We start from the raw sequence: 23,855 nt of genomic DNA on the forward strand, positions 1-23,855 counted from the left end.
GAGAACACGGTTGTAATGATATTCCCCGATTATAGCCAGGATGTGCAGAAGCAGAGGCGCTCCTATGATACTGTAAAGGCTAAGTTGCGGTCCCTGAACATATCGTACATGCTTCTATTTCCCGCCAAACTCAAGGTTCTTTACAAGGGAAAATCGCTTTTCTTTGCTCGACCGGAGGAGGCCTGGCACTGGCTAGAGGAACGGCCCTTGCTGAGAGAGGCGGAAGAGGAGGGTCGTAGGATCCGGGAGGAGCTCGCGGCAGCTAACTTCGAACGTGCTCGCAGTGGATCGCAGCGCTCTCGCCAACAGCGAGTGGACAGGAAATCTCAACGGAACCCGTATCCATCGCGCCAGGGTGCCGCTGGTGGGAGAACGGGAGACGCAGGCGACGCAGCGACACGGGACCCAGAAAGGGGATCAAGATTCCGGTGTCTGCTGAACGGGTCTGGCAATGGCACGGACCACGAGGAAGAAGTGTCCGCGTCGGACGCGGAAGACCGTACGGAACCGTCCCTCCACCCACTGGCCGTGGCCATCCGCGACCTGGAACAGGGTGGGCCACACACCGTGGAAGGTACTGATCCTGAGACACAGGACTCGCATTCCTGAGGGGCTAAGGACCTGAGATTCTGTTTTGGCAGTCCCCTGCCGGGGACGCACAGGTACTGTTTGATTTGCTCTGAGGGGTGGAAACACTCCGTACTGGTACGTGACTTTGGACAACTAGGTACCCACTAGGTGGGTTTTGTTTGGAGGGTGGGCGACAGACCTTGCTCCCTGGTATCCTGAACCGTCGATGGTTGTACGGGCGGGATGGCCGGGTAGCGCAGGTGGGGTGGGGGTGGGGGGGATGGGGGTTTGTTTATGTTGTTTGGTTGTTCTTGGGGGGGCTGCGGGGGGAGTCATGCTTAGAAATCTGGAGAAATGTGTGGTTCCATCATTGCAAATGTATGCCCGACAACTCAGCCCCATGTCCTGGGGTGCACCTATCCTATTGCTATACACATGGCCGCTGACAAGTTGAAGGTCCTGACCTGGAATGTGAACGGGCTGGGGAATAAGATCAAGCGGGGATTGGTGAACAATTTTCTGAAGAGGCTGGGCCCAGACGTCCTCTTCCTACAAGAGACACACTTGCGGGGCACCATCTGTCCGTTCATAGCGAGAGGGAGATACAAGGTGCTCGGCCATGCAGGGTACACGTCTGACTCACGGGGTGTAGCGATTGTGGTCAAAAATACTTTCCCCTTTCACATCACACGCACATGGGGTGACCCTTTGGGAACATGCGTGGGGGTACAGGGAACGTGGCGAAGGCGCACCTACACATTGATTTCAGTCTATGCTCCACCCAAATTGCAGGCAAAAGCGCTAAAGCTCCTTGCGTCCATACTTTTGGACACCCCAGACACCGTTCAGATAGTGGGGGGTGACTTTAATGACGTGATGGACAGGGCGATGGATAGATCCGGAGTGGCTCATGTCCGAGATGCTCAGACCCCCCTGGCCCAACTGATGACTGAAATGGGCTTGTGTGATGTATGGAGGTCGATCCACCCGACGACGGAGGCCTACTCCTTCTACTCGGCGGCCCACAAAGTGTTCTCCAGGCTGGACTATACATTTATGCCGCGACAGACGTTCACTGCAGGGGACACGGCAACATATCTGGCGAGGGGTCTGTCGGACCACTCGCCCCTGTTGCTCTCGTTGGGCAGGCCAGAGGGCGGGAGGGCGGCCGCATGGCGTCTCACCGCATGGGATCTGGCGAACAAATCGATCCTTGCAGGAGTCAGGGCGGATGTACGTGTGTACCTGGCCGACGACGGGTCGGTGGACTCGGCGGTGACCCTTTGGGAAGCGCTGAAACCGGTGCTACGAGATAGGATAAACGGTAGGCTGGGGGAGGAGAGGAGGAAATTAGTGGAAGAGGTTGTGGCTGTTGAGCGCACGGTTGTCGACCTGGAAAAGGAGCACCTACGCACCAAATGCAGGAAGACCCTTCGTAGGCTGTTAGATGCCCAGAGGCGATACCGAGAATTAGTGTCGGACGAAGCTAGGACACAGAACCTGGCCACCCTCCATCGTCTCTATGATGTGGGGGATAAATCTGGAAAATTATTAGCGTGGCTTAGTCGGAGGGAGAGGCTGGCGAGGTGGGTAGGCGAGGTTGCGGATGGGCAGGGGGGAGTCGTGCGCTCGGACTCGCTCATTGCGGAAGCATTTGCGACGTACTACGAGGCCTTCTACAGGGCGCGGCAACTAGGCTCCTGTGATGACTCACTCCTCTATCTGGTGGACGTAGACCTACCCTGCGTAGATGATGAGGACATACCACGACTGGAAGCGGACATCTCTCTTGAGGAGGTGAAGGCCGCCATTGCGGGGTTGAAACCGGGCAAGGCCCCAGGGCCGAATGGATTCCCCCCGGAATTCTTTAAAAGTACGGCTGACATAGTGGCCCCGCACTTGCGGAACCTTTTCCTTGAGGCCTACGCTGAGGGGGGACTTCCCCCCGACCTCACCCTGGCCACCGTCATCCCCATCTACAAGGAGGGCAAGCCGAGGGAGGACTGTGCCTCGTACCGCCCTATTTCCCTGCTGAACACGGAGGTGAAACTCCTTGCTACGATCCTGGCGCGCCGCCTTAGGACGGTTCTGCCCGCTCTGATACATCTAGACCAGACGGGCTTCCTGCCGGACAGGGCCACGAAACTTAATCTCCGTCGCACCCACAACTGGCTGCAGGAGGTGAGGGATAGGGACCCGCCGCACTGGTTCCTTTCCCTAGATGCCGAAAAAGCCTTCGACTCCGTACATTGGCCGTTCCTGGAGGCCACCCTGTATAAGTTCGGTTTTGGCCCCAAGTTCCGCTCCTGGGTACAGCTGCTCTACACTACCCCGAGGTCCCGGGTGAGGGTGAACGGGACACTCTCCCGCGAAATACGGATCCAGCGTGGCACCAGACAGGGATGCCCCCTGTCCCCTCTCCTCTTCACCCTGACAATCGAGGTGCTGGCGGCGAGGATCAGACAGAACCCGAGTGTCACCGGCTTCAAGGTTACACCTGCTGATGACACGCAAGAAAAGCTGTCCTTATACGCCGATGATGTATTGCTCTACGTCACCGACCCGCCCACTACCGTGCCCGAGCTCTTCCGGGAGATAGATGGTTATGGGGACCACTCCGGGTACGCCATAAATTGGCACAAGTCAGTCCTTTTTGACCCTAAGGGGACCACGGATGGTGGCGCCCTCCCGGATAGACTGGTGGTGTCTACGGAAGGCTTTCAGTATTTGGGGGTCTTCATGACGCTGGACGCCGAGGTGTCCCGCTCAAGGAATGTCAACAGGATACTGCAGAATTCTGCCAGTGATATGACACGGTGGCGCCAGCTCCCTTTGACCCTTCTGGGCAGGGCAGCGCTGTACAAAATGGTGATACTGCCCAAATACCTGTACGCCCTGCAGAACGAGTACTACCCCATCCCGGGAGACCTCCTAGGCAAAATACACGCTGACCTTAGGTCCTTCATTTGGTTGGGTAATCAGCCGCACGTGGCACTCACCATCCTGCAACGCCACCAATATAGCGGGGGTATCTCCCTGCCGAACCTGGAGGCCTATTACTGGGCAGAGCACCTCTCCCCTATTAACGATTGGCTCCATGCCCCGGCGAACCACCCCACATATGTGCTGGAACGGGCAAAGCTATCCCCCTCTCACCTGCTCACGTACCTCTACGGGGGCCGGCGGAGGACGCCCCTCCTCCCAGCCACTAATATCACCCTCCGGGCCTGGACAGTGGCCACGAAACGTATGGGCTGGGACCAGAAACCAACACGGCAGACTCCGCTTTGGCATTGTGCATGGCTACGGGAGCTGAGCAAATTGCGCGGCTTTAAACAGTGGGATGATATCGGGATCTCCACGGTGGGTGATGTCATTGCTAGAGGAGAGCTCAAGTCGTTCGAGGCCGTGCGGGCGGAATTCGGGCTCCACCAATCGCAGTTTTATAAATATGTACGGTTACGGCATGCGTGGAGGGCCCAGGCGATATCATTGGAGGGTCTCCCAGAGTATGCACCCCTGGAAGGTAGACTGCTGCAGGAGCAAATTCCCAACAAGGCTGTATCCCTTACTTACAGGACACTTACAAACAACATGCTGGGGGATCTGACGAAACTCAGGGCTGCATGGGAGCATGACGTGGGTGGTATGGAGGAGATCGACTGGGAGTTAGTCCTAATGCACCCGAGGGAAGTGGCCATTAAATCCCGGCTCCGCCTGATCCAGTACAACGTACTCCACCGGACGTACTTTGACAGGGTTCGGTTGTTTAAGATGGGGAAGGCCTCAGATGACAGGTGCCTCCGTTGCCGGCGGGAGGGGGGGGGGCTTCTTTCATATTCTATGGGAATGTGGCAAGATTCAGTCGTACTGGACACTTGTCTTTGCCGAACTGAAGGAGGTCCTGGCAGTGCCACTCGTCCGGGAACCGAAGCTGGCCCTGCTGGGAATGACCAATGATGTGGACCTCCCCCGCCCTCAGCTAACGTTCCTAACCTTGGCCCTGGTGGTCGCAAAACGAGACATTGCTAAGTATTGGGGGGCGGAGTCGGTGCCTACCATGGAGGAGTGGAGGAGGGGGTTGGACCTCTACATGGCGGCGGAGCGGGTGACATATAAAGCCAGGGGCTGCCCCAAGAAGTTCAAGAGAATTTGGTCAAAATGGAGGCAGTATCATGGGCTGGAGAGTGGGTCGGGGTAGGGTGGCCCATGCAGGGGTCCGGGGTTTGGGGGGATGATGGGATGGGCGGCGGGACTGGTTTGGAGGGGGCGCAGTGTGCGGGGAGTGTGCCAGTAATTTGACAGTCCAGGGGAGGCTTGTGTGTGGGGCGGGACAGGGAGGGCTGCGGCTGATGGAATCAGAATGCACTATTTTCGAGGATATCCGGACTCACGTTAACTTATGGGATGAGCTCTTACTTTCCCCCGCATTGTTTAGTTGAGTTCAGGGGAGGGGGGGGGGGGGGGGGTTTGGTTTTGCTACTTGGGTTCGGGGGACAGTTAATGGATAAAAAGGAATAAAGGAAAAAAAAGCAGATGCCCGGATGGACACTATGGCCACCTTCTATGCTAGGGCGGGGCTCCGCCTAAGTGACCCGGGTGCGATGGCGATTTGCCTGTTGTTTTTTTGCAATGTTGAGAGCAGGGGGTCTGCTGGGCCTCTATCTTACCGGTGTAGACACTGCTTACTGTTTGCTGGATTGTGGAGATGTATTTTTCACATGTATCTGTGCATCTGCAATAAAAATGTTTTCCAAAAAAAAAAAAAACTAATGGCAACATACATTCACCACCGTTGGGAAATATTCAGGAAACCAAAGCTCTTCAGCTTCACACTTCATGATGGCCTTTGGCTAAAGCACACACCCTAAATGACCACTACCGAATATTTTTCTTTATTGCGCTATGAGAAAAAAATAATTAAAGAATATCTTCCTATTTCAAATAGTTCTTCAGGCTTTAGTTTAGGAACGCGAGTCTTGTCAAATGAAACCTCAGTTTATTCTAGAATTATATAGGTTAACATTTACCACCCTTCACAAATGTCAATAATTGGAAACTGATAATTCGCCACTTCCTGCTCTTCTTTCAGAAGTTACATTCGCTATTTCATGTTCATAAAAATGTCTTATTATACTTAAAACATTCCTGCCAGAGTCACTTTAAATCAACTAAAAGAAGCAATGAAATGTTTGTTAATTGAGGAAAAAGCTATCTTGATATAGATTATGCACATTAGAAGACTCCATAGATATTATGACACATGACAAAGTCACATCAATCTATATAACACTGCAAAATGGCCGGAAATGTTTACCATTTAATGATCATTGTTGAACGCCCCTACCCTGCTCTTTTCATTGGCCCATCCATGTGAACCTCGCACAGTCGACAGGCTCCAAGAACGCTACTCCAAAGCTCAGCACATGGACTAAGAAATTAGCATGCAGAGTGCCAAAAGTTTTTTCAAACTGGTATTCGTTTTGTAGCCAAATTTCTATAAGAAGGTTCAGAGATAGCCCTTGAGTTGCCTACTCCATCTCTCCCTCGGCTTTATATCCTGTTTATACTGAGAAAATCCAGATCAAATTCCAGTTATTTTCCCGAGTAGCATAGTCTTCTTTCAAATAGCTTTTATTTCGGTTAAAATAACCATAAAAAGCACAATGACATATGATACAAGTGTAAAAGAAAAAACACAATAACATAATACAACAAGTGTAAAATCTCTTGTAAATCAGCAATGCTTATACATCAGAAGCTTCATAAAAAACTACAAGTTTTAAAATGGGTCTTTGTTCAATCCGGAACATTAAATGGTCAACCCTTTCTTCTTATGTACATGGCTCAAAGCAAACAAATATCTACTGGTGCCAAACACATGAGCCACAGACAGTCAAACAAGTCAATCTCTGATCTTTCACCAGGCAAACTGAAAAGCCTACTGTTTAAGTCTAGCAATCGACAGCTTTCCGGTCTGGAAGTCCTTGTAATCAAGTCTTCAAACATATGATAAGTACAGAGAGAGTGGACTTTGGGTCAGCCCCCTTGAATAATGATTTGTATATGCTTTTCATGGTTTGTCAGTGCTTGGATGGGCTTTCCAAAAGTTCATATCATTCTGCCTTCACAATAAGGTTTCGAGACGGTCATCAAGCTGTTTTGTTAGATTGCAGATACAACGTTCACCTAGTAACTGAAACGCAATATATGTTGTTTGATGCATCTACTTTGCCCCCCAGCGACATTTTAATTAATGATCTGCTTTTTGTGTAGTTGGTGTGTGCTTGTTGATGCTGTACCCCGTGATAAAAGACACAGTGCTAATCCCCCATCTATTACTCTTCACATTTGTTGTGATCATGATATCATGTTGCGGAAATTACTGATTTTTTTGTCCACAAAGTAAAATCATACCCGCACATACACTTTATTAAACATACACTGAAAATATGTTTTAAATGCCCCCGCCATGTGCAATGTTGTCACCTACGTCATCAGTGATGTTATCCATGAAGTCAAAGAACATTTCAATTTCTAAGGTTTTTTTAAATGTAAAGTAAAATATTACCATATCTAACTAGAACGTCGCTTTAACCTCATTTTTTTCAGATAATTTCTACATGTTTTTTGTACATACACTAATATTTTATTCCCATAATAACTATGCCAACTCCCCATCGCAAAAGACCTTTGGCCATGCAATGCGTGGGGTTGACCATTGGGTCTAGCATGAGGCCAGGCCTTGCGTTTTATCACCCCCCCCCCCCCACCCCACTTGCGCACGGCATGAGGTTTTGCGTGAAAGCCCATGGCAGCATTACTGAATGTTGGCGTGCTGAATCATTACTGCATAGTCTTGATTCCACCTCATTCCGCTTTAATCCACCACCGGACACTTCCTGGCCCTTTATATCACTCATACAGGTTCCTACTTTCTCCCTTTGACATGATGTGTCCTTCTTACTCATTGTTCTTTCCCATCTGTGAGTTTTTCCTTATTTTATTCGGAGTCAAAATCTGATGAGGAAAAAAAGTGCAGATCCTCAAAAATCAGCGCAGGCGAGACCACCGGCTCAAATTAAGCAGTGCTCAGAGTTACTGCTTTGTACAGCAGTAACAATCTTTAATCGGATGATACCAAGTTACTTTAAAGGTTGTATTTGTATTGCTTTCCTAATAATATTGTCTATGTAAATCATGTTGCATGAGCAGTGGAAAACACATTGGGGATGGCAATAAACAATCTGTTGTGCACAGTTTTAGCCACAGATAATGCTGCAGGGCACAGTAGGTCTCACCTATGCTTCTTAGCTTTATTTCTTTGCCCTTCAATATATTTTATTTACGTACCTTTTTAAAGCACATTCTGGGCACCATGGGTGTTGGGAGTGTTACACGCCTTTGGAGACATGCCCTGCACTACCCACAGACACTTCTGTTTTGGCTTCAATTTGATTTTGATTGAAAATGTTCTCTCCGTGTATAGTTCTGTATAGCAATAGCTGTACATATGTAATATAGTTTGTACATGTTTTCTTCCTAAAGAAATGAGTTGTAGTATGTTCACCAACAACTTGGATATTCAGAGCATAATAATCTATAGCAGTAGCCTAATCAGTAGGTATGTGACTGCTTAGAATATTAATAAAGTGTAAATAAATAAAGCAGCAAAATGTAGATTTGAAAAATGTAAAACTTTATTTAAATGTGGAGGAATTTGAAATTCAAAGTTAAAAATTGAGTATCCTGCGAATGCTTCATGGTTACATTGCATGCGCATTAAACGGAATTCAGTATGGATGAGTGGTCTCAACTGAATTTAGAAAAGCTTCAACCTTCCCATTAAAATTTAGTTTTTTATATTTGTTCGTGAATTAAAACAAAATATTTCAGTAATTATATATTTTTTGATGAATGCTAGTTTTTGCATTTTTTAATGTAATGTTTTGTGGTTCAAATTATCAACAATAATTACGTCGGGGTCCCCGGCTTCCAGTAATTACTAATTGGGGTCCCGGGGTTCCAGTAATGATTCAGTTTGGGTCCCTGGGTTCCAAAAATGATTAAGTGGGGGTCCGCAGAAGCCAAAAGGATAAGGACCACTGCTCTGCAGTATATGCTAACTTCAATTCTAGGGTAAATATTTGGTTTACAATGCAGTCAATCATTCATCTTTTGGTTTAACTCCACATTACAAACAAATTATACAAGATGCGTATTTATAAGGTCCCGGGATGACTCTCTTGTAATATCCCTTCAAGAGATTGCACGGTGAAAGCTCATAGTTGTTATCTGCTGGTGTAAGGAAAATTTCTTTGTTAACAGCTATTCCCTGCGATTGCTAAGGTAATAGTCTAGAAACAGAGAGAGCATTGAATGAAATAGTTGGATTACAAAAGAAGGGATGAGATCTAATTTTCCATGCCTTGTTAGCCACAGGGTTTTCAGATATTTAGATCCTAGCTTAATTCAATCAAGGAGCATCTTTGCAGCTCTCTTCCTAGAAGGGCCTCTAAATACTGTGGTTATGCTTAACTATCTTCACAAAGGTTGCAAGTCCGAAACGACATCCAAATACTTAACTAATACCTACTCTTTCTCAAAGCTGCTTTACATTCCTATCTCCCATACACAAGTGTTGGACTTTCCTCCAACTCTAAAATACATAGAATAGAACTCTTTAAAATGCACATAAAAGGCCTGTTTACAAGTGAAGGTGCTATTTATCATACTCAAATAATATCAAGGGGTACCTTATTTATTGGGCACAATAAATAGCAACTATTATGACTTTTCACAGAATAACGTGAGGATTTCGGTGTTTTAACTCACAAAAATGCACATGGTATGGTAAATTCAGTACACATTTCTCCTGTTAAATTTCAGCAGGTTTGACATGGCAAAATGTAATGGAACGGTATTGGACGCATCCGATAATTCCTGGATAATTAAAATACCTCCCAACTTGTAATTCCGAACTGTGCAAAAACAGGGGTATACACACAGGTCGGAATACACGGACTCACTCAATCAGGACAGAGGACTGCAAATATTTGCCATATTCCTCCACTTCCTCCAACCCTTATGAGAAGAGCCCTAGGGGTCTATTATAATGGCAGGTGGATCGCCACCGCCCCAATGGTGTGGCGATTCGCCCGCCATTATTCACCGCCCGCCTCCTATTTCCCCCCGCCGTCATTGTAGGACGGCGGGGGGACCCTGGCGGATGGAAAGACCATCCGCCGGTTTTCTGCCAGTCAAATAGGAGACCGGGCGGAAAAAGGGATTGATTTGGTGGTGGTGTCTACAAGACACCGCCATCCATATCAAGATGCAGGCAGTGATGTGCCTTTCCATTGCAGCAACGGCTTGCGGAGTCTGCATGTTGGGACCCGTTGCCTCAACACGCGACTATCCTTCTACACCCCTCCCGCCAGTTACGCTCCTCCAACCAAGCCCTCGCTGCGGTCCCACGCATCAACAAATCCACCATGGAAGGAAGATCCTTCTCCTACCTAGCGGCTAAAACATGGAACTCCCTTCCCATTCACCTCCGCCTCACTCAAAACCACCTAGCCTTCAGAAAGCAGCTTAAAACCTGGATTTTCGACAAATAATTCCCCACCCTTCCCCAAGCGCCTTGAGACCCTCTGGGTATGTAGTGCGCTATATAAATTACCTGACTTGACTTGTTGCAGGCCCCCAGGGTGTTGGGGGTTGCACATGGGGGGTACCTATGGTACTCCCCTGCATTTGCATGCACAACTTGGCAGGCACTGCACGGTGCCTGCCATGTTGTGCATGCAAATGCACAAATGCCTTTTTAACATTGTGGCGAGTGCTGCTGAAAGCACCACCCGCCACAATGTAAAAAATGCGGGATGCGCCCGCCAGTGTGACGGGCGCATCCTAATTGGGTTTGCGGGACCGCCACACACATTGCGGGCGGTCCCATCTGCCGAAACGATGGTGGGCAGAGTTTGTCCGCCCGCCACCGTAATAGACCCCCCTGTTCCTTGCTCCAGCACTAGTCCTACCAAAAGAAATTCACGAGGAGGCTAGATCCAACAGCCTATAACACAAACCCACCAGCTGCATGATTAAAGTCCCACAGTACGGTTATTGGAAAGAGAAATGCCTACCACTAAGGCAAGATTTGTGTACACATGTACAAGTTGTTTGATGTACACAAGATTCATTAATGCAGAGCCCACACTAGTGAGATGAGCGTTCTAATGAAATACAGTCAGCCGTCAGCTCAGCTTACATTATTGACAGTGTTTCCAATAGAAATGTGAATACATGTTTGCATATTCTAAACAATTTGAGGTCATGTATATTGCTACCATCGTTCTCCATGGTTGTTTGCAAATACATGCAGAAGCTTGAAAGCAAGATTGATGATTGCTTGCTTTCAAAATAAAATTTCTCCAAACATTGCAACTTTTAAAAAAACATTTTACTAAAATATTCTTCAACTTCAAATAACATTTCTCTAAAGCACCATTCAGGGAAATGCGTTTGATGCATGCCAATATTTTTTTTTAAAACATGTCACGAACCATATTTAAAAAAACATTAGTATTCGATAATCAGTGTAAAACCATTTTGGGCAACTTGAAAATAAGACAGAGGCTTCATTGTTAATGGAAGTCACAAAAGTGCACCCCTACTTCTACAACCTTGCATTGGTGTAGATTTACAACTTTTAGGGATTCACAAGGGATAACAGAGGCAAGTATAGAAAATGTATTAGTAGCAAACTTCAGCAAGTCTCCTTTTTGCATGAGCAAATCCACTGATGCAGGCTTCTCCAACGAGTAGCTTGTGAGCTACTGGTAGCTCTCCAACTACCTAAAAGTAGCTCTCCTGCGTGGAGCCCACCTGACTAAATTAGAAGCTTAGGATTGGTTGAATTAATATATGTATACCGAAATCGAAAAGTGTGTATCCAAGATGAACCTGTATGTATTTTCAGACCTCTCAAGTTGGTGTTTGCGGAATAAAGGTTTAATTTCCCAAAATATACTTAAAGCTCATATCTGAGTGATAAATGATGTGGCTTTGGGGAGACTCATTACTCATATTGTTACCTTGGTGCCAGAGGCATTGCAGCTATGTTGGTTATGTATTACCCATGTAGAAGCACTAAACAGAGATATAGCCTTTTTAGGTCTCAGCCTGCGATGGCTGCGCAGACATGCACAGTCTCGCTGGAGAGATATAATGAGATAGAGAGAACATCACTAGCGAGGTTAAGCCCCGCCCCTCTTCTCCATTGGCTGGCCTCCTAAACGGTGTCCAGCCATTGGATAAGAGGTCCTAGTGACGTTCTTCTTTCTCTTTAAGCCCAGTCCTTTTCAGATTGGGTTCCATGACTTCCTGCTGAAAGAAAAGGTTTCTTATCTTCTTTATGGGTCCAGATGGCCCTATAAAGAAGATAAGGAACCTTTTACCCCAGCAGGAAGTCAGGGCGCCCAGTCTGCAAAGGACAGGGCTTAGAGACAAATGGAGAGTCCCTCTTCCATCTTGTCACATCTAGCCCTCGTGCATAGGATCTCCAGTAACATTGCAACTAGATGTGGGTGGCAGGAGTGCCATACCCTTCAGCCATATAATTACGAAATATCAAATCTTTTCCCAGGTCTGCAGTTATATGGTATGGACTATGCTCCCAATGCATGGCCACTCTTTTCCACCAAAGCTATAGCTGTAAATTTACTCAAGTCCCCCACATATCCCAATAAGGCCACAAGTGTGGCAGATTTCAGTATCAAATTTATCATGTCAAAGTTTTAAAAATCTATCTGCCCAGAATAGACCAATACCTGGACATGTTCAGGCCATTTGTAGAAAGTCTGTTCCGCGATCGATGGCACCTGAATTCAGTCACCATACATGCCTCAAGATAATACACAATGGAATTACAACGTTTTTCACAGATCCTGCAGAGGCAAACGACTGGCTGGAGCAACATCACCATGACTTCTTACGATTAACTCCAAAACGTACTGATCTGTCACAAGAACGCAAAGACCGGCAGCGTCCCTGTAGGAAAAACAAATCACGAGCTGGTCTCCCGCGCTGCGGCTCTATAACAGGATGCCCCAACCTAGAGCAAACCATTACAGAATGCCACATCCACCACCACATCATCCACCACCGCCTCATCCACCACCATATCCACCACCGCCTCATCCACCACCATATCCACCACCACCACATTACAACCACATCTACCACCACATTACCACATCTACCACCACCACATTACCACATCTACCACCACCACATTACCACATCTACCGCCACCACGTCCTCCGCCGCCACGTCCTCCGCCGCCACCACGTCCTCCGCCGCCACCACGTCCTCCGCCGCCACCACTTCCTCCGCCGCCACCACTTCCTCCGCCGCCACCACCACATCCTCCACCACCACCACCACATCCTCCACCACCACCACATCCTCCACCACCACCATCACATCCTCCACCACCACCATCACATCCTCCACCACCACCACCACCACATCCTCCTCCACCACCACCACCACATCCTCCTCCATCACCACCACCACATCCTCCACCACCACCACCACCACCACCACATCCTCCACCACCACCACCACATCCTCCACCACATCCTCCACCACATCCACCACCACATCCACCACCACATCCACCACCACATCCACCACCACATCCACCACCACCACATCCACCACCACCACATCCTCCACCACCCCCACATCCTCCACCACATCCACCACCCCCACATCCTCAAACACATCCACCACCCCCACATCCACCACCACCACATCCACAAACACATCCACCACCCCCACCACCACCACATCCACTACCCCCACATCCACCACCACATCCACCATCACCTTCACCACCTCCACCACCACCACATCCACCACCACCACATCTGCATCCACCACATCCACCACCACCACATCTACATCCACCACCACCACATCTACATCCACCACATACACCACCACCACCACATCCACCACCCCCACATCCACCACCACCACCACCACCACATCCACCACCACATACACCATTACATCCACCCCCACCACATCAACCGCCACATCCACCACTGCTACATCCACCACATCCACCGCCACATCCACCACCCCCACCACCCACACATCCACCACCCACACATCTACCACCACATCCACAATCACCACATACACCACCACATCCACAATCACCACATACACCACCACATCCACAATCACCACATACACCACCACATCCACAATCACCACATACACCACCACATCCACAATCACCACATACACCACCACATACACCACCACATACACCACCGCTACATCCACCACCACCACATCCACCACATCCACATCCACCACATCCACATCCACCACATCCACATCCACCACATCCACATCCACCACATCCACATCCACCACTCCCACATCCACCACTCCCACATCCACCACTCCCACATCCACCACTCCCACATCCACCACTCCCACATCCACCACTCCCACATCCACCACTCCCACATCCACCACTCCCACATCCACCACTCCCACATCCACCACTCCCACATCCACCACTCCCACATCCACCACTCCCACATCCACCACTCCCACATCCACCACTCCCACATCCACCACATCCACCACCCCCACATCCACCACCCCCACCCCCACATCCACCACCCCCACATCCACCACCCCCACCCCCACATCCACCACCCCCTCATCCACCACCACCATATCCTCCACCACCACATCCATCACCACCTCCACATCATCCACATCCACCACCACATCCACCACCACCACATCCACCACCCCCACATCCACCACCCCCACATCCACCACCCCCACATCCACCACCACCACATCCACCACCACCACATCCACCACCACCACATCCACCACCACCATATCCACCACCAGCATATCCTCCACCACCACATCCACCACCACCTCCACATCATCCACCACCACACCCACCACGACATCCACCACCACATCCACCACCACCACCACCACATCATCCACATCCACCACCACCACCACCACAACATCCAGATCCACCACCCCTACATCCACCTCCACCCCCACATCCACCACCACATCATCATCCACAACCACATCCACCACCACCACCACATCCTCCACCACCACAACCACATCCTCCTCCTCCACCACCACATCCACCACCACCACATCCACCACCACCACATCCACCACCACCACATCCACCACCACCACATCCACCACCACAACCACATCCTCCACCACCACATCCTCCACCACCACAACCACATCCTCCACCACCACAACCACATCCTCCACCACCACAACCACATCCTCCACCACCACAACCACATCCTCCACCACCACAACCACATCCTCCTCCACCACATCCACCACCACCACATCCGCCACCACCACCACATCCACCTCCACCACCTCCACCACCTCCACCACATCCACCACCACCACATCCACCACCACCACATCCACCTCCACCACATCCACCACAGCCACAACAACCACATCCACCACAACCACCACCACATCCACCACCACCACATCCACCACCACCACATCCACCACCACCACATCCACCACCACCACATCCACCACCACCACATCCACCACCACCACATCCTCCACCACCACATCCTCCACCACCACATCCTCCACCACCACATCCTCCACCACCACATCCTCCACCACCACATCCACCACCACCACATCCTCCACCACCACATCCACCACCACTACATCCACCACATCACCACCACCACAAACACATCCACCACATCCTCCACCACCACCACATCCACCACATCATTAACCACCAGCACATCCACCACATCATTCACCACCAGCACATCCACCACCACAACATCCACATCCACCACCCCCACCACCACCACCGCATCCACCACCACATCATCATCCACAACCACATCCTCCACCACCACTACCACATCCTCCACCACCACAACCACATCCTCCACCACCACAACCACATCCTCCACCACCACAACCACATCCTCCACCACCACAACCACATCCTCCACCACCACAACCACATCCTCCACCACCACAACCACATCCTCCACCACCACAACCACATCCTCCACCACCACAACCACATCCTCCACCACCACAACCACATCCTCCACCACCACAACCACATCCACCACATCCACCACCACCACATCCACCACCACCACATCCACCACCACCACAACCATATCCTCCACCACATCCTCCACCACCACCACCACATCCTCCACCACCACCACCACATCCACCACCACCACATCCTCCACATCCACCACCACCACCACATCCACCACCACCACCTCCAAAACAACCACATCCACCACAACCACCACCACAGCCACCTCCACCACATCCACCACCACAACCACATCCTCCACCACCACAACCACATCCTCCACCACCACAACCACATCCTCCACCACCACAACCACATCCTCCACCACCACAACCACATCCTCCTCCACCACATCCACCACCACCACATCCGCCACCACCACCACATCCACCTCCACCACATCCACCTCCACCACATCCACCACCACCACATCCACCACCACCACCACATCCACCACCACCACCACATCCACCACCACCACCACATCCACCACCACCACCACATCCACCACCACCACCACATCCACCACCACCACATCCACCACCACCACATCCACCTCCACCACAGCCACAACAACCACATCCACCACAACCACCACCACATCCACATCCACCACCACCACATCCTCCTCCACCACCACATCCTCCACCACCACATCCTCCACCACCACATCCTCCACCACCACATCCTCCACCACCACATCCTCCACCACCACATCCTCCACCACCACATCCTCCACCACCACATCCACCACCACCACATCCACCACCACTACATCCACCACCACTACATCCACCACATCCACCACATCCTCCACCACCACATCCACCACCACCACATCCACCACCACTACATCCACCACCACTACATCCACCACCTCCACCACATCCTCCACCACTACATCCACCACTACATCCACCACATCCTCCACCACCACATCACCACCACCACAAACACATCCACCACATCCTCCAAAACCACCTAATCCACCACCACCACAACCACATCCACCACATCCTCCACCACCACCACATCCACCACATCATTAACCACCAGCACATCCACCACATCATTCACCACCAGCACATCCACCACCACAACATCCACATCCACCACCCCCACATCCACCTCCACCCCCACATCCACCACCACCCCCACATCCACCACCACCACCGCATCCACCACCACATCATCATCCACAACCACATCCTCCACCACCACTACCACATCCTCCACCACCACTACCACATCCTCCACCACCACAACCACATCCTCCACCACCACAACCACATCCTCCACCACCACAACCACATCCTCCACCACCACAACCACATCCTCCACCACCACAACCACATCCTCCACCACCACAACCACATCCTCCACCACCACAACCACATCCTCCACCACCACAACCACATCCTCCTCCTCCACCACCACATCCACCACCACCACAACCATATCCTCCACCACATCCTCCACCACCACCACCACATCCACCACCACCACATCCTCCACATCCACCACCACCACATCCACCACCACCACAACCACCACCACAGCCACCTCCACCACATCCACCACCACATCCACCACCACATCCACCACCACATCATCATCCACCACCACAGCCTCCACCACCACAGCCTCCACCACCACAGCCTCCACCACCACAGCCTCCTCCACCACAGCCTCCTCCACCACAGCCTCCTCCACCACAGCCTCCTCCACCACAGCCTCCTCCACCACAGCCTCCTCCACCACAGCCTCCTCCACCACATTCTCCACCACATCCACCACCACCACATCATCCACCACCACATCATCCACATCCACAACCACATCCACCACCACCTCCACCACATCCTCCACCACCACCACCACCACATCCACCACCACTACCACCACATCCACCACCATCACATCCACCACCACCACCCCCACATCCACCACCACCTCCACAACTACATCCACCACCACCACCACATCCACCACCACCACCACATCCACCACCACCACATCATCCACCACCACCACATCCACCACCACATCATCCACATCCACCACCACATCCACCACCACCACATCCACCACATCCACCACCACCACATCCACCACCACCACATCCACCACCACCACCACCACCACATCCACCACCACCACATCCACCACCACCACATCCACCTCCACCATATCCACCTCCACCACAGCCACCTCCACCACAGCCACCACAACCACCACCACATCCACCACCACCACATACTCCATTACATCCACCACCACATCCACCACCACTACATCCACCACCACATCCATCACAACCACCACATCCACCACCACATCCACCACCACATCCACCATATCCACCACCACATCCTCCACCACCACCACATCACCACCACCACAAACACATCCACCACATCCTCCAAAACCACCTAATCCACCACCACCACAACCACATCCACCACATCCTCCACCACCACCACATCCGCCACATCATTCACCACCAGCACATCCACCACCACCACCACATCCACCACCACATCCACCACCACATCCACCACCACATCCACCAACACCACATCTGCACCCACCACATCCCCCACCACATCCACCACATCCACCACCACATCCTCCACCACATCCTCCACCACATCATTGTGCGTGTGGCTCTGTGTGTGTGTGTGTATGGCTCTGTGTGTGTGTGTGCAAATGCAATAGGTCTCGCATTTGCAAGAGATTACGCTATTGGCATTGTAGATGACAATGCCATTCATTTATCTGTTTTCAAAACCAACACATAAATAAAAAATGTGTCATTTACAATGCCAATAGCTCTAACTTTTTCAAAGGCGAGACTGTTGCATTGTAAATGCTTGTTTACATTACTGCTGGCAATCCTGCCTGATAAACTGCAGTTATCGCTTGTGTCAATCCTGAATGGGGTGGCCTTTAATGTAGTCTATTTTGATATAGCCACTATGACACCACTAATAATATTGGTAGCTCTGGATGATATTCAGTGAACTTGAGTAGCTCGTATTAAAGAAAAAGGTCGGAGATACCTGTAATGGTGCATATTTGCTCCTGGGAAAATCTTACGAGAGATTGCTGATCCACGTTTTCCCCCAGATCAAAACAAATTCCCCATGAAACAACTTATTTTCCTACACCCACTCCATTTGAGAAAGTTTTACTCCTCTCCCTGTCAAGAGTATGTCAACTTACAATGCCGGAAGACATTGGAGAGAAATTGGTAAGAAATACTTAAACATGTAACTTTGTGATGACACTAACTCACTGGTTATTACATCCCTAAAACTTCTAGCACAATTCCAGCCCCTGTATGCAGATTTGCAGAAAGTGGCAAATTATCAGAGCGGTTTTGCTTTACCAAAGCTGCCATAACGTCCCACCTCACTACATGGTAGACAAAATGACATTTTTTAGCACAGGACAAGCCCACTTTTGAAGTATTGTGTCCTTTGGACAAGTAGATATTTTATAAAATTCCACGCCAATAAGATGGACCATGCTGGGAAAGCAGGGTGCCCGGTTGTCATCTCTCCTAAATTAAGAAGCATAACTCTTGCCACGTTTCTTCGGTCATCCCGCTCTCTTTGAAAAACCATCTTACAACCTGCTAATACCACTATCAAAAACTAGAGGACAACAGTTTGGTTTGAGGCTCTCTCACATGCATCTGACAAGTTACAAAGGAACTTAAAGAAAGAAAATCACTTCAGGCGTGTTTTACTGTTAACGTCTTCTCAGTTCTGGCTTTCGCCGCTGACAAAAAAGAAACCTACCCGCTCTCTGCGATTGTCGTTTTCAATAAATGTAACGGTTGCTCCGAGATTCAAATATGGGTCGACATCTAACTTTCCATCCGAAGTTTCAATAAAAGTTTGCTTGCCAACTTTCCATACATTGAAACACTGAATGGCGGTTACCTACCTAAAAAAAACAAATGACGAAGAATGTGCACGGCACAAGAAAGTCTCCTAAACTAATTGCCAAATAAGTTAGTAGGGTCTATAACAATTTTTATATAACTATAATAGTGCATGCAAGTTTAAGGAATTGTGTTGGCTTTGCTAAAAACGTCATCACCGTTACAGAAAAAAAATTCGCGATCACACGTGTGATCCGTTATTCTTTCCACCGAGAGCTATACTAGGTTGAGTGCCAGATCCTGCCAGTGGTCCTGTGAGGGCGTGGCACTGTGCCTGTCAGAGTCCACTCTGCAGGGGCAAGCTGTAGCAGAATCTATCGGCTGCAAGATCACGGTGCCAGGACACTTTGCCGCAGGGTGTACTGTAAGGTGTACCTCAGGGTGTGGGCACTGTCCTACGGGGCGGTTCATTTGGGTCGCTCAGTAAGGACCCCTATGGTGCTCTTGTACCAAGGTCTGGTGAGTGCTCGTAGGCAACTTACCCTTCAGAAGGTACAGGATCCTTCGTGCCCCCACAGGCCTGCCTTGGTCCGGGGGCGGCGGCAGGTTCTCTCCGCCGGCGGGGGTGGCGCAGCCCTGCTCCGGCCCCCCTCTGCGGCCTCGGCCTGCGTGCGCCCCGGCGCCCCCGCTGCTGCTGCACGAGGAGGCCACGGAGCCCGAGCGCCTCCCGGGCCCCGAGGGGTGCCACTCCACGTCCATCTCCACCACCATGCCTTCCTCGTCCTCCTCCTCCTCGCCCATCTCCCCCTCCTCGGCCTCGAAGCCCGGATTGTCGCGGCTCCAAGCCTGCCGGGACCCGGAGGAGGGCGGCGACGGGGAGCCTGCTGCGGGGAACAGGGGCCGGTCCTGGCGAATCTGCGCCATCTCCAGCTCCGTCCCCGCGGCGCGCTCGGGGTCCCGCGGACGGGCCCCCGGGGCGGGGAAGAAGCCTCCCCCGGCCGCCTGCTCGGCCGCCAGCCTCCCCGGCCACGGCCTCCGGCGCCGTCGGTCCTCCTCCTCTTCTCCCGGGCCGGGCGGGGGCTCCCGCCCGGGGCTGACGCGCTGGGGGTTCACCATCCCTCCCGCAGGGCCCCGGGACCCCTGCTCGAGGCAGCCATCTTCAGCCCCGTTTCCACCTCCTTTCGGGATTACTCCCACTTTCCACGCCCTCGGAGTCTGCGGGTCCAGGAAAAACAGGCAAAGCCATCCACGATCCCAGTGTTTTGGCCGCTGTTGCCGGAGTGCTGTGCGGGGAGGGAGACCGGGGGCGGGCGGCAGGGCGAGCAGAGGCCGGGGGCGGTGCCCGCTGCAGCCTCACTTGACCACAGGGCAAGACTGCTTCCTTTTCTTTTAAGTCAAAAGATTGTTTTCTTTTAAGTCAAAGACTTGTTCCCTGACCACCAAAAACATCCAATTTAATGAGCACGTCTAATTTAAAGAAAGGATTTATTATATTGAACTGACAGCCCAAAATCTGTGCAATTGCACTTAATACAAAGTCCTCCAAATGTCTTCTTTATAAGTCTGACAGACTCGATGTAGAGCTTTTCTCTGGTTTCAATCTTAAGCGCTTCTGATGAACCGAGAGCGGTGTTAACCACCTAAGGATTTTGTTGCTCCATAACTGGTGTTGTAACTGTAACAAAAAACACGCTAATCCGTGGTACAATACTTTAGATACAAAGAACCAAATGGCGAATAAAATGTTTTCAAATAAGTTTATGAAAAACAATTTCAAGACATAGCGGCGCAGTGAATATTGGTGCAAAATACACGTGATTGATGCTTTCTTAAAAGGTGATACACTCAAGTGATAAATCGTGATCAACAAGCAATAAATACATGAATAGCACCGCTCGTTACAGCCAGTACACAGGGTTGTATGACAGAAACATGCAAGGATAAACCACGCGCGCCTCAACAACGCGGTCCCAACAACGAACGCGTCTTAACCACAAATTCCTTTAACAAACATGCTTTTACTATGAATTTCGTTTTAAAGGTATGTGCGTAGTAAGCATCACACCCTAGCCCCCCACTCCCGTAGTCTTAAAACCCGGCCACATCCCTACAATATACCCTCCCCCAAAAATTACTCTGACCCCACCTTCCATCCTGAGGTCTAAAATCCGGCCCCCAGCCCAAATACGATCCCAACTCCAGCCCCCCCCCCCCCCAACCTGAGCTTTAAACCTGCCCCCAACCCTGAAAACTGCCCCTGCCCTGAGCCCTAAAACCCGCCCCTTGCTCTAATAACTACATCGACCCAGTTATTATCATTTTATTTTTCCCTGCTGAAGCAAATTTGCGGGACTGGTCTGGGCTGCGCTGCTCTGCTTAAAGAGCAGGGGGAGGAGTGGTGAGTGCACTCTGTCAGTGCGCATGACGGTTTGACCGGTCGTCTTGGGCCGGGCAAAAAGTCATAAGCACTTTGAATGTTCTCCACCGTCTGTATTGTAGAGCCTGGGTAGAGAACAAGCACAGGCTTCCACTTCCTGTCTGAGCGCAGAACCACAGTGCTCAGACCAATCACAACGCTGATGAAAGCAGCGTCGTGATTGGCTTTGGGGAGCCTTTTTCTGTTCCGGCTGGAAGAGACATGGAGAGACCACGGAGGAGTGGCACGGTTAAAAGGTAAGTGTATTTTCTCCCCCACCCTGCACGCCACCCCCAATCCGAGATAGCCGCCGCTGCATGATCATCATTGAGACTCAGTGGGCTATAACGAGCCAGAGAGAGAGATTGTGGCAGGTAATGCAGTTTCTAAAGGAGGGGGTACAAATATATCCAAAACAGTGGGAATGCATATTTGACAGAGCCAAGTTAGTGGCACAATTTGATATCGCAAGGGAAACACAATAAAAAATTCTTACTCACTGGTACAGAAACCTTGATCAGGCACCAAAGTATAATAAAGGAACACCATTGGTGTGATGACGAGATTGCGGCACGCCAGGCACATTGTTGTGTCTTCTGCGGTCATGCCCCATGGTCCATAGATACTGAGTGGAAGTGTTACCAGTGATTGACAGAGTGTTTGTGACCCAGACACTCATATGCCTAGAATTGGTTGTATTAGACATGCAGTCCAAAGGGAGCAGACCTATATCCCTATGGGGAAAACAAAAAGCCATGATAGCCACCACAGCAATGAGTACCATCCACTGCACTGTGTGGTACACAGAAGGTACCTACATTGGGTGATTGGCTGAACAGGCTATGCGAGATTCATGGAATGGAAACAATCGCTCTGACCATAGAACACAAGCAGAAAACGTATGACCGACTGGGCCCAATTGATCACAATCCTCTCGAAAGAATGCTGACACTTACACTGCCTCAAAGTCTTAAAGGTAATGTGCTTCCTACCATCCATACACATATAAACAAGACATCGCTGGTGAAGACCACATAGAAGCCACACAGGGTTTGGGTGTTTCTTTCCCTTAACAACAATGCAAAGTTATGCTCCTGAACTATCCACGGGGGTGGAAGGAAGGGCTGAATTGTTGGATACAGGTGTGGTGTCGGGGGGGGGGGGGTATATAAATAGGCGAAGATATAAGTAATCACTGCTCGATGACCAATGGTTGTAGGCAACAATATTTGATAAAATGTTGATAAAGAAATGCAAACCGTAAAATTATACTAAGCAAGAGAAAGGCGACAAAGCTGATGCTTCACACAGACTTAGACTCTGCAAGTACATCATGACGGTCCAGGGAGAGGAGGAAGAACCAAATCATGCTGGTCAACAAGCGTGAAAAATGAATGACTGGCGTTCGAAAGCAGGGGAGCATCATTACCAGCCCTGAAACATTATCTATACTCAGTGCATATAGTAACACTTTAATGATGTGTCTCACTGCTGTAGACAAATATATGCCATAAGGGAAGAAATTAAATACAGCATACATAGCAATCACCTAAGTTTTTTTACGCCCTCCCACTGATGCTTAATTTACTACAGTTGGAGTTACAATTTAGACTGATTTGCTTCTCATCCTGTTGAACATGATCAATGTTTACTTTAATAAGGGGATATAAAGTTGCAATGTTTTTGGAAACTTCATTTTAAGCTTAAAGTGCTTTCACACTCGGAAAGAAAGTGTCTTAATTATTCGTTTTCATTATGTGAGACCAAGCACTGGCAGGCAG

General features: G+C 50.3%; 1 protein-coding gene across 1 annotated transcript in view; it reads right to left on the reverse strand.

Moving 5' to 3' along the window:
- The window catches only part of PKD2 (polycystin 2, transient receptor potential cation channel), a 226,531-nt gene extending 205,610 nt beyond the window's left edge, over window positions 1-20,921 (reverse strand). Inside the window, exon 1 of the mRNA XM_086961972.1 lies at window positions 20,201-20,921. Coding sequence (XP_086818098.1) covers window positions 20,201-20,774 — 574 coding nt within the window. The 5' untranslated portion in view covers window positions 20,775-20,921. The remainder of the gene's footprint in view (window positions 1-20,200) is intronic.
- Window positions 20,922-23,855: the final 2,934 nt, after the last annotated feature.

Source organism: Lissotriton vulgaris, chromosome 3_1 (assembly GCF_964263255.1).
Source record: "Lissotriton vulgaris chromosome 3_1, aLisVul1.2, whole genome shotgun sequence".
Classification (NCBI taxonomy): domain Eukaryota; kingdom Metazoa; phylum Chordata; class Amphibia; order Caudata; family Salamandridae; genus Lissotriton; species Lissotriton vulgaris.